General features: G+C 38.3%; 1 protein-coding gene across 4 annotated transcripts; it reads right to left on the minus strand.

Moving 5' to 3' along the window:
- Positions 1 to 851: 851 nt before the first annotated feature.
- LOC111247422 (uncharacterized) lies at positions 852 to 11,963 on the minus strand. Of its 4 annotated transcripts, XR_015323860.1 has the most exons (6): positions 10,305 to 11,963; positions 9,929 to 10,032; positions 9,677 to 9,711; positions 2,559 to 4,260; positions 2,214 to 2,373; positions 852 to 1,746 (listed from the first exon to the last, which is right to left on the minus strand). XR_015323860.1 is itself a non-coding variant. In XM_086983828.1 (5 exons), the coding sequence occupies exons 1-4, from the start codon at positions 10,414 to 10,416 to the stop codon at positions 1,653 to 1,655; spliced, it is 345 nt and encodes a 114-aa protein (XP_086839954.1). In that variant the 5' UTR covers positions 10,417 to 11,963; the 3' UTR covers positions 852 to 1,084; positions 1,632 to 1,652. The 4 variants fall into 4 exon arrangements, 2 of the variants coding, with proteins under 2 accessions (XP_086839954.1, XP_022654042.1); XR_015323859.1 differs by lacking the exon at positions 2,559 to 4,260; XM_086983828.1 differs by lacking the exons at positions 2,214 to 2,373; positions 2,559 to 4,260 and having other exon boundaries at positions 852 to 1,084; positions 1,632 to 1,746.
- Between the last annotated feature and the right edge of the window lie 1,387 nt (positions 11,964 to 13,350).

Genomic DNA, 13,350 nt, shown 5'->3' on the forward strand with positions numbered 1-13,350 from the left:
TAATCGTGTCCAACCATTACGTAATTGCTGACCTGTGCCGCTGTTCCATGTGGACAAGAGGGCAACGTTGTAGTGTGTGACTGGTGACGACGAGCTGTCGTTTTGGTAAACAAAGTCCAGCGGCTCAGTGGCGTTGAGAAAAAAAATAGGCTGTAACAAATTCGACTGATTACTCCGTAACACTCCTTCTTTAGGCGAGTAGTCATTTGTGCACATGCTTCTTCTTACTTCATTGAGTTACAAATATAGAGATAATTTCCGAGTACACAGCCCACTATCGAGCCTGCAGCAACTTCAACAGAACAAAACAACTCAATAGATAGAGTAATAGGTAACAAGGACAGATTGTTTGTACAGCATGTGTTTACGTAAATATTTATCCATTAGAAATGTTATACAATTATAATTCTCAGACCTCTTTTGTTTTCCTTAGTCGCAGTTATTTGCTTTACCACTGTGAACCGTTTTTGTCGGTATTTTCGCACGCATGTGATCCTAATTCTGTAAGAGCGGTACAGATATTTTTCTAGGTTTTTCCACTGTCCATGGATTGTCATAGATTGAGAACGCTAATAAGGTTCCCTTTTCCCTGTTGTACTTAAAACATATATTGCTTGATGAAGATTTATGAGAATACACTATGTCATTTTGGTAGATGTCAAAGTGACGCTAATGATTGTTCCAGACCGGATAGCCCTCCCTTTATATAAGGATGAGACCTAAATATATATGCGATTTAGATATTCAAAACTAAGTGCCTGAAGTTTAAGGTTCAAACTGCGTCCAAAGTTAATAACCCTATATGTAAGATCTAGATTATTTGTGTCGGAACAACAAGCAACGACATCGCATTAAATGGAGAGAAACTAGTTGTTTTATTAAAAATTGTCTAATAGATAAAAATAAGCAAAGAAAAGTTGATTCGCTTGCTTCCCTTTAACTTCCCTCGATACTTTTGTAAAAACGACAACAATAATCATTAGCTCGCCTTCAAATGAAAATTGCGAGTGGAATAAGATAGAACGGACAATGTGCTTTGAGTCATTCAGTATCGCCGATTTCTCACTTCCTCCCGAGCGTTCGCCTGGAAAATGTACTTCGTTCAACTTTATCATTATTCGAGCTTGTCCAATTGCAAGGGCCAGTAGTTACTTTACTGCTTTACAAATCGCGCAAAAAAGAAATCAGTCTACATAAATATTAGTTGGCTGTTCGGTACACACATTGTGCTCAGTAGTGGAGGATCATGATGATTCTCGCGATATGATCACGCGATTATGATCATAATGATACAATAATCATGAATATTTTCTGTACTCCTTATAAGTTACCATAGTGGGACTCAATTAAAGTTGAATTCCGCTGTGGTGCTTTATTTAATAAGATTGACCTAAACTATAGCTCCGCGACACTCATCTTCTATTATTATAACAAGATCGGTCATTTAAGCTACCTCATGTGTAGATCAACAAAATATAAATGGGACTAGTTCCGTGGTATCCCTAGGAAATCATTAAAGTCGGTGAGCTTCAATAAGGAACACCGTACAGTGAACTTCCAGGGAACTGAGTTGCTGCTCTTGCAGTTATCTTGATGCACGCTCACGGGTGAATAGTGTGAGTTTCATTTACCAGAAGACGAATTCGGAAGATTTAGGGTCGTGTTGGACCATCACCGCCGGCGCCTCTGGCTAGTTCCGAAGACTGATCATTGAAAGCTTCTGGTGCAGAGCTTCTATTGAGGTACCTGAAATACAGTAGTATTCGATTATCCGTAAAATTCCTGTCGAGACAGCAGCCACATTTTATAACACTTTGTTAAGAGAAAAAATTAGATCGAATCTCATGTAGCGAGTACAGTTGTCACTGGATGTCAGGGTTAAAGTTAGGTATAACTTGAAGTCTAATATCTAAATACACTAAATGAAAATCGATAGTACCAGACATACGACCTTTTCATGGTGCGTGTATTTAGATTGCTAGCTCCACGCTCTAAGGGGTGCTTATTGAAGTAACTTAATGCGAGTCAACTGTTTACCTACATCCATGCTAGATTTTCAGTATTCTACTCAAGAAGCTGCTTAAATGGACGAGCCCTTCCCATCTAGATCAGCTTTCGTTATCTAAGATGTAGTTGTTTGCTACGTAAAAAATGCATTACAGAATTGTAAGCCTCGATAGATTGATTGCATAACTAGCTCGTTCAATACAAACCTCAAAAGAAATAACCGTCCCAGGGGAGGTGTTTTCAGCAATTTGACGTCGACTATATGATACACAAAAGCGAGACCTAAAGTGGCAATGCCGAGAACACTACACAACAACGATACCAGTAGATCCAAGTGCTCAGGCGTCATATTGGAGTCCTCTTAACCTAGAGTTTCCACAGGGTAATTTAGGTGTACCAGTTGATGGGTAATAATACGCTATACAAAAGGCTCACTGCTAAAGACTAGAGAGAACTACGTTGATGTAGACACACTTTAAATCGACAAGATCGAAGTAACTTGGATTCGGCTAGTTCTATTTTTTTTTTTAAATATAGCGGGCATTGCTTACAGCTTGTTGCAGTTATCGCGGGTCGTTTAAAAGCTGAAAAAATTAGATATGCAAAAAGATGCTGCTGTAACTGTGGATCGGCAACGCTCTTGAAGATCAGAAATAGTAAATGGAGCAGATTCTAGAGAAACGAGAATTTAGTGCGGCTGTCTGGTAACTTTGTTATTGTTATTGTCATTTTGCTACAATAAACCAAACCTTGTGTTTTTTTTTATTAATAGTGCAAATGTATGGTCTTCTAGATTGTTGAAAGTTTATCTACACTAGTATAAATCTCAATATTGACAAAAATTCAAGACAAAAAAATAAAGCATTCAAGAAAAGAAGGAGCTAAGAAAAATAAGGGTTTACAACTATGGTTAGTAGCTGCTTGCATGCTTTCTCGTAGTTCTGTTAGAAAGATTTCACATTTATATATATATATATATATATATTTAACAAAGAATACCTACTACTACTTTATAGTCATTCGAACTGATCAAATATCAATCGACACTTATGTTGCGCTCGTGGGAAGCGCCAACAGGCCAGCAAAATGAAAAAGGTTTTATATCGTATTGTGTCAGAACAATCGTGCGACGGTTCAACGATTTCTGTAGTCTGATGTGCAAAACCTGATCTGTAGGCCAGCTAAATGGTAATGCTAATAATAATGCGCTGCGATCGAATATAAAGAGCCCTTTTAAATTACGATAGAACTAAAAAAAAAACTATTTTCCGTGCTAGAATAAACGTGTGCGCCAATCATGGTATTTGGGAAAAGATATTCGTACAGTTCCTCTTAATTTGGTAGCAGCTTCCGAATATGTATAGTTAATTTTAATATTCATTCACTTTAAGAGATACCAGAGACGATAACAAGACAGAGTAGGCTATTAATTATCGAGAATAATTTAAGAGGGTCATCTTTGTTACATTACTTTGAGACAAATTTTTATTTGAATAAAATGATGCTGTTAGATCTTAAGCTATCCATTCTTGCACAGTTTTTCATTCGTATGTACACATCAAACTAGTTTGCTCAGCTTTAGGCTGTCTTTGAGTTACTCCGCTTACGAAGTAATACGAACTTTATGCTGCCACGTCTGTAACAATGTATTGTTTTGCAGTGCTCAGCGAATTATACCGATACACTATTTCAAACTCGGTGTGTCTGGCGTTGATTTTTACAGTTTGGTCGGAAGCGAAATTGCAGTTGTTAGGAGATTATGCTCGTCACGAGAACTACTGAGAAATGTGAATGATGTAAAGATGCTCTACACGTAAATTGAATACGATAGGGTTCGGCTTGTTTAATAACATTTCACTAATTTATATCATTATTTCTTGTGTGAGTAATTTATTTTCACTTAAGCTTTTTCTTGTTTCTCTTGACGTCCGGATGCGACCTACGGTTACATGTTACAGTGAAGGCAAACCAAATGGTTCCTTTTATCAAACCATTTTTCTGCTAAGTTCTTGAAATTTCGGTCGTCCATCTTCGATCTTCGATATCCGTGTTAAATAGATATGAAATTTGTTTAGTAGTTAGTTAACTGCATGTTTTCGAAATAATCCCGTCTTCGATCAGATATTTGGCGGTAGAATAGGTACGTGAAATGAAATTCGATGTCGATTTAATGGGAGCCCCACAGTACTAATTGCACGCTTCAGCAATAAAGTTGGGTCTGCATAATGCATCAGCCTTTATTCGCGAAAGACACTGTGGTAAAAGAGAAGCATTCGATGTTGGAATAGGGTAATATTAGTACCTAAGAAATATGCAAGTTGCATGAAACAATTCGTAGGCTACCTAATACAGGTAAATGAATCAGTGTCCGTAATGGCAAATGCTAGATCGGTAAGAAAAGCTTCAAATAGGGACAGGATTGTTCACTCCCCAGATGGCCTTGAAACGAAAGCCTATCTGACGAACAGAGTAAATAATGCAATACGTTGCCTCTATATTGTGCGATATTTAAAGGCGTGTTCGTTGAAGAATATGACCATTTTCATATTCTTTATTGTCATGTATATTGAATTACATAGGAGAGAACCGATGGGATGTTTGAAGCATTAAAATAGATCAGTTACAGAGCTTTTGTTGATTAAACCCGAGAACAACGTCTAGAAAAGCGAAAGGGGGGCAGCGAAAAATATCCGAGAAGTCAAATAGGCTGCCTCAAAGGTCAACTTTATCGGTTGTGCTATGGTGTACTATCCGGACCGTTACGGGAATTTCATTTTCACTAGGGAATGGTGAGAAGATAGAGCGGGCAACGGAAAAAAGAGGAAAATTAACGTGAACAAGGAGGTCGTAATTATCTGCAAGGATATAAAGCGTATTACAGTATCACAGTCATTTACGAATAGTTATTACTTACTAGCTGGCTAGTATATAGTCGCAAAAAACACTTATGAAGCTAATCTAAAAGCAACTTGATTTTCTAATATATGTATATATATATAAGAATGACGAACAAAATCAATGCCTGATACATCTATATTACGCTACCTAATGTAACGCTTTTTTTTAATTAACTACACTACATGTGTACAAAAATGAAGCGGAAATGGGCTCAACTTAAGCTTAAGACGAGCATTCACAAAGAAAACAGGTATATAAAACATTTCAAAGCTTTCGAAATGCTTTACTTGCACTTCGCACTTAAGTCTGTGAGCCTAGTTCGAGTTAACATGACTTAGCCTAAAATATTTTCTATTATTCAACCCTCGTCGGCAGAAGGAAGATTGTAGATCGGAAAGCTTCTAGTTCAGAGTATCGTCTAACCAATCGGCCGGTAAATAACACGACATGTAATAATTACAGGCATCACACCTGCACGTCTGCTTTTTTCCCGCACAGACTACTCGATCAATAAACTGCTACATTAGACTGGCGGGAAAACTGTTAGCTTTTAATATTAATAAGAGGTAGCTTCGAGTCGGCAATATATGTGTGCCTATAGCACACAGCATCAGTACATATAATATCTGAAACTCGGAAAGCGTTCTTACAAGCAGCGTATAACATTGTATTTGCTTGTTCAAATTATGTCAAAGTATGTTGCCTTTTCAGGCATAATCTTTTTCGACTGTCCAGCTTTTTCCAGGATGCCTAGATAAAGAGTAACCCTAGACAGAAATTAACGTAGTTCTATTGCCTAATGACCAACCGAACGGGTGGGCTTTTTGGGAATGCACACGACCTTTTTGGCACAGCCAGCCAGGTAAAGGCAGGTCATGAAAGCAAATCGTCGCGCGGCATATCCTTCGTGTATTTTTCTCACCTCATCAACTACTACCAGTAGTTAGTAACGGTGCGATTTTTCTTAAAAGCCCGCACTAAAAACATATGCATCAGCAGCGTCTATTCGAAAGCTTTGTCCCATCAAGAGCACAACGAACGCGCGTGTAATTGCTTGCGATAACCAAAACATAGGTAGCAAACACACTAGGTAGCTACCTGATCACATATTGTTATTTAGATCGCCTTAAAAACAAGCAAGAGCATATGCCGATGCTTCCTCGATAAAAAACTAAAACTCTGCTGGGCGTGCCTAAATGTGTTACAGTTTCAAATGCACTTATTCAGCTATTTTCAGTAAAAGTTGCCTGTAATACAGAGAAGACTTTGCATAATATTACTATGAAAACAAATGTTCTAAAGCAGATTAGATACGCTCATGATTGTCTATAATGTTGCAATAACTATTCTTTCAACAACCTAAGCTTACGTCTGTGACTAATCTTGATGTTGCCGCTATTATGAGTATCATCGTTACATTTTTTATTTATTACCTATTTAAAGCGGCCATCCTAAAGGGGTATCCGATCGTTGGGAATATCTTTAAATAGTATTATATCTTTTCCTAAATGCCCTCAAGCACTGTCCTAGATGCCTGGCTTGGAGCACGCTTTCCGACGCACAAGTTTTCAACACCATTTCATAAAGGGTAAGCCGTCGATAACGACTAAGCATGTCGTCCTTTGGCATCAGATTCGCCTGGCATTTAGAACTACGAACGGCATTATGGATTACGCCGTTACGATATGACTAACACACTTTAATGTATCTATGTCAGACTATTATTGAATTGCTCTCGATCGAGTCAATGCACTAGGCACTCCGGCTGATCGCAGACAGATTATTGTAGTCGTTTACTCGCAGTTACATACGCCTGATGTCATATCCCTAAGCGATCATCATCTCGAACGCGAACATCGCCCTCGTTGGCAGGGCGGTATTCACCCATTTGCTACTGTCGCGGTTCCTCGATGATGTTCCCACTCAACTCAAAGGCGTTGACAATAAGTCGAGCTACATCGAGGCAGACAGACTTATTTTGTCAATCAGATAGGAGCCCGCTGGTGAGTCAGAGAGGAACAGATCGCCAGGTCGCAACTATTGGTGGCCATTGTGACCAAATATCATAGATCACACTTATCACAGACGATTGTTGTGGCGTCAACCCTTTTTCGGGCAAGATGTTTCGCGCAAACGCTTTTTGTAGGTAGCTCTAGACGATATCGCGGTATATGGCGACAGGCCTGAGCAGAAAGATAGTTAATGGTGGTATGATAAAAGAAAAACGTCCACGGTGATAAACACGGTAACGTTATCTAGGTCTGTTAAATTACTTAAACCGCCTGTTTCTTCCAAGCTATGTTCCATTAGCCGCTGTTAAAATGTTTAGACTGCTAAGCAACTTCATGAAAAATGAGGTTTAGTATAGAGTGTCAATGCTAAGTGCAGTTCTGAATATGATTAGTTGTGTTCACGCTACCGTATCTACTACGATCAATAAATAAATAGTAACTTAATTGTACCAAATTAAGCTCCGATCATGAGGTTAGGTGAGATCTACTATCGTTTGTGTATTGAGAGCTGTAATGTTGGCGCTTTTGCGTGTACGGGCGTTTCCGGTATCGTGGACAAACGTAACGACACCAATGACGACGCGGGATGTCCCGCATTGATGTGCATCATCCACGCCGAGCGTGGAAGAGATACGCCATTCCGGTATTAGCTGACGACGAATACGAATCTTGTTAAATATTCCGATACATGGAAGTATTCCACAATGCTAGCTTCATACGACATGAATAAAGGACAACGCCAGTTTACTGTACAAATGGCCGGATTTTGAATCGAACGGGCTACCCAGGAGCGAGTCTCGTTTACCACTAGCGCTGCAAACGGTCGGCAATGCTTTTTTCTTAAAACTTGATCTTTCTCGATTGGCTTTTCGGGGCTGTCGTGCTCATCATAACGGCCGTAAGGTGACATTCTATTGAGCAACATTTCTTTTTATTCTAAGTGCTACGTCCTCACAGAATATCTGGATGGTAACTATGTTTCGCTTTTTATCGTCAATGTCAGGGTTGACCGTGTTAATAATAACGCTTTGTATTGAGACTATGCCCTTTATGGGTAGCATTTTTACTAACATCGGTTCTGGATTGAGTGACACTATACCTGTAATAATTAGCTCTCTACTTTTACATGTTTTGTAACATTTTTGTTTTACGCAACATTCAGCTGAACTCGTGGCCCCCTATTTATTCCCTCTTTTTCCGTTTGTGCTCGAATCTCGAAAGGGCTTTTAGCAAAACAAAATGCGTATGTGATTCGTGAGATAATCAAATTTAGCGGAAGACTATTACCAGACAAGAAAGAAGTAATACGCACCTCAACGCTATACCGAAGCTGAATCAGCATTTAAGAATCACAATCTCGGTTACACTCACTTATTGAATTATGAGGATTTACGCCAAAACATGCCTCTTCTCATGGAACTGTGAGGAGATTAGCATCAGTTTCAATTATTATTCTATCGCGGTGAACGTCCATAGACTTCCTGGGAACCCGTACCTAAATTCTGGTATTTTGGCATTTTTCAAAGCGCCAGCCTACTTTGTTGATGCTTCGATGTCACAGCCGTCGCTTTGGCCAAATATTTTCATAAGCCATTGACCTGGTACGCTTTCTAGGAGTACCGCTAGCACACGACGAATATAAAATAGTCTGTATGGTCTGAAAAGCTATGGTGCGGTATTTTTTTTCTCGACGTTACCGTGTTTGTGAAATGGGTCGCAGCTCATGAAGTCCTGCCAACAGCTACGCGAAGGCATGCTTCGACGTTTTTCACGATGGGAATCAGAGTCGGAGCACTTTTATACCGATCACGTTATATACCCTGTTTAGCTTTGCTCCCACAATGGCAATTTATTTTCTGCCAGAAACAGACAACTACCAAATACGTGATGGGTGTTATAGGACGTCGTAAACTTTCTACAATATAAGGCTTGGCTACGGAACGGGGCAACAGCGAACAATGTTGTAATAGTAACAATAACAATAACGATGATAATAAAGAGAAGTAGGATCACAAAAATGATAATAATTTAAACAGTGCTACCACTGACGTAAATACTAGTAAATGCAGGCGTGATAGTTATGTCGATGGATGTTTAGCAGTTGGACAATTTTATGAAACAAAATCACATAATACGTATAAATGCATTTCTATAACATAAGGCGCGTTTGTATTGTTTTTGACCTCCATAAAGATATCGATTTCGTTTAGCTAAACATACAACATGGATAAATGCTTGTCCTGTTGCGATAATTGTCGCTTACTGTTGATATTTTGATGCCCTCGAGTATGAAAAATTTTATTTCAATAGAAAAATTACGTTAGTTTTATATAGCATACTTAAAGTCAGACGTACCTGTCTTTTGCGTACCTCATAGAAGTTACTTATTAAGGTTAATTAAACAATTTACTCGATGTAAAAACCGAAAAACTTCGCTTGGCCGTTAGCGAACGGCTCAGACATAAGTACAAGTTGGCCTAGTTCGATCCTAGGCGCTTCTGTATAACACAAATAAACGAAATCGCACAGCTGAAATCATCAGCGCTCTTTAACTGGATCAATTCTAGATTCACTATTACTGGAAGGAGCATTTCGATAAGCAGTATTCCTGCTTTCTATCTTTGCAGTGAATCATCCAAATAAAGATAGCGATCTAGATCACATTCAAAATAAAGGACAGAATAGGAAGAACAATTCGGGCCAAGTACTCAATACTTTTTGTAGGAAACTTTCGATTGAACTTATTTATTATAACTTACCTGGAATGGCCGTTCGTTCCAGGTAGGTGACCGCGCTGGCAACAGAATACAAAAGAAGACACGAAAACATACACTGACTTAGGCTGCCAAAGTTATTCTTTCTTAGCTTAGATCATTTCGTCATTGATATCGAACGGATAGGGGTATTTCCACATATATTCCAATAACCGAGGGCCTTATAATGTCCTTTACACTGTTCCCAGCATCAACATAGCCACCAGGTAGACGTGACACTGAGACAAGATTACTAACTAGGTCTCCAGAAGCGAGATGAAGATGAGGTAAACTGCCTCCCAGACGTTCAGGGCCATCAGGTTGAATGAAACAGGCAGCTCGAACGAAGACGTCGCAGCAACCTTGGATGATAGAAATCCATTGTAGATGTAGAAAGAAATCTCACGACAGAAACTGAGTCAACCATACGCAAAAATGAGCGCGTGAGAAACGACCGAAGGGTAGGCACAAAGATACAACATTTCAGAGAAACAAAAGCCCCCTAAGCTTCACTTCATATAATATCTTTATGAAGTTATGCTCTCGATGCTTTTACATACTAAATAGATATTTTAGCAAACAAATGTCTAAGAAACATCCAATGTGGATTGGTGGGTGTTGAAGGATAACTTACGACTTCTTGAGTACGGAGAGTATCGTACAATTAACAAATGTGTTCCTTGCACCAGAAATCCTGTTGAATTAGCAAGTTGCTGAAAATCCACCGACATACGTTTCCGAAGCATTGCAACTAGAATAAGTGTTTAATTCATTACATGTCACGTAAAAGCTATGATTATCTTAACGTGTCATTTTTCATCATTGGTATCCATCCTGTGTTATCTGTAAAGTATGTCGTTACAACGATTTAAAGATACCCCATAGTAACGAGGTCTACCTCAATGCGAAGTTGAGAAAAACGATTACCATGCACCTCAGCCAATCGAATGGAAACACCCGGAAGTTGCTATGACACAATAAACCCATGTTCACCTTTTCTAATTAATTTATTTAAATAAAAGGCAAATTCAGAGGATAACTTGAAGAAGGGATCAAGTAAATGCAAAAGGGGAACTTGCCTTTCGATGGCTACCAGGGTCCCATTCGCGAAGTGATGAAAATTTAGAACCATCCTTTATGTGTATTTCATGATAGAGCGGTGAGCAGTTAAACTAACCGTCGGTCGTCAGACATCATTAAAACCAATCTCATGATAGCTCTTCTATAGCGGAACAGAAAACGAAAGGTTTAATCCTATTCAGGTCTAGTTTGGCCTGTTTCAGTTTAGGCAGGTCGCTATTTTCTAAATTCGGGGTACGGGGTGTGTCTGTATAAACAACGAGCAAATCGTAGTTCTTTCTGAGGATTCTCAAAGGAAATACGCACACTATTCAATCTGAGAGCTTAATAAATTTGCAAAAATCTAATACGATTTGTAGGGTCTAGAATGGAACGAAGAAAACCCACGAGTGTATTAATTAAAATGGTTAGTCGAGATCATTTCCAGGCCAAAAAGCTACTTCAGTTTCAAATTGAAGAAATTCTTCAATGAAAAAAATGGAAGCAAAGTCTATTAAGGCTGGAGTATCGGCGCTTACAAATATAAATAGCGCAGCTCAACAAAACAATATCCTGCAGTACTATTAAGAATGTAATGATTCAGATAGCCAATACCTTCGGAGAACCTAGATAAATTAGTCGCATGGCCCTCCAGGAGTAAACGTTAGTTCGAACTCTAGATCTGAATATTAAATAGCAAGTAGTACCATTTTATATTTTACCGTCGTTGCTATTGTAAAGATGAAGTTAAAAAAAAAAAAACGAATGAAGCTGTTTGAAATAGTTTGAGCACAAATTTCCAGCGTCACTCACACAAGGCGGATAAACACTGTTATTATTAATTTTATAAGCTGGTGAAGCACTTATGGATTCTACTAAATAGGTGACAAGATAGAAAACGCTAGATATGTAAAAAGATCTTGTATTTAAGGAATGCTGTATCCAACAACATCCATACCTTGGTCTTGGTTGGTTCAATGACTAGTAAAAGAAAAACCCTGGCGTATCGTTATAAAATACTAAGTTAGAAATAGGTTTCCACTTTTCGCATAAATCCATTCCATTGGATATTCCCTAATATTCATCTCGTTCGCAGCTCGTCGTGTGCGCAGACGTTTGAATCAAAAAAAAGTAACATTATTTCTCAGTAAGACAAAATAAGTTTCTTTCATTGTTATAAATTGAAAAATACACCAGCGAGCATCTTCAATGTGCAAACTCAATGCGGCTAACTGTAGACAATTGTAGAATCTGCAATACTGATGTCAAAAGTTCAGTTTGGAAAAAACAAAAAAAAAAAAGTAAATGAATAGGGAATTTCTATTTCAAGGAAGAAAAGGCAAAATATAAATAACAGAGCAGTTGGAGAGAAATGCTAACAAACTAGATCCTCTTAACGTTCGCACTGCAATAGAATTTCCTCTTAACCAACATAATAGTGATAAGGTGGAGCTTTTATGAGACCTACGCAAACCAGAATGGAGTATAATTTCGGCTCGAAAACTTAAAGACTGTGCCTAACGTACACTATTATTGATATACTCTTATGCCAGATATGATATTACAAGGTTATATCGGGACTCTTTATCCGATTTTAACGAAGGGTGCCTGTACAAATAGGTATCTATTACGCCTGCTTCTTTAAAACAGTTCTAAAATACTTTATTTGTAAATGTTCGTTATTGATCTTTTTGAGCCCATCATAAAAGCTGTCATTAATTTCAGTTAACTTCAGTCTTTAACCCTACGACCTTGCAATCTTCAGAAGAAAAGCAAAGTGTGGCCAAACGTTTTAATACTGAATTATGTACTACCGAAACTTAGCAGTACCAAGCAGCCGACAAAAAGCCGACGTCGTAGATGAAAAGCTTATGAAGCTCATGAAGGACAATGCCTATGAAGACCTGAAATAGCAGACCCATTATATGACACTCTTCACCGTTTAGCTATTGCGAAAGTATTTCCGAAACGTTTCGATTAACTAAATAGTTGAACACGCTAGTGCTCTGGCATTACTATGAAAGCAAAACACCAGAGTTAATTAAATCTTTTGTAACGATAATCGCAACTGGACCATTATCGACCGTCTTTCAGGGCTGCGATAAGATACGAAAACAACAACCTTCTGTAGAACAAATAGCATGTATTTACGTCTGGTACACCTATTTTTACGGCATTTATTAAACAGTAAATAGGTACATATATCAATATTCTATTTGTCTCTCGCTGTAAATGTTTTTAAATAAAGTAATATAAGCCCATTTTGCGGGAAAACACAGCCACAGCTTTGTAGTAATGCTTATTTACTTTAGCATATTAGTACGTACTAACTTTGTGCCGTAAAAGCTGTCAGTCAAACATTTAATTATCGGCAGCATTGCCTTAAGGTACTGATCACGTAACCCTGAATGTAACATACTAAGCGTGTGATCCGGTAACTTGTTGAATGGGGATTTCTGTGGTCAATAGTGTACTTTAGTCTAACATTTAATATGCATTTGGAGGCCAAATGCAATACATTTTTTTTAGCTCATATTAACTTTCTCCCCTCTCCTCTCTCTCTCTCTCTCTCCCTCTAAATACAGGAAATACAAAATACAAAAAAATCTCTAGGAAATACA

Source organism: Varroa destructor, unplaced genomic scaffold (assembly GCF_002443255.2).
Source record: "Varroa destructor unplaced genomic scaffold, Vdes_3.0 BEIS01000003.1, whole genome shotgun sequence".
Classification (NCBI taxonomy): Eukaryota; Metazoa; Arthropoda; class Arachnida; order Mesostigmata; family Varroidae; genus Varroa; species Varroa destructor.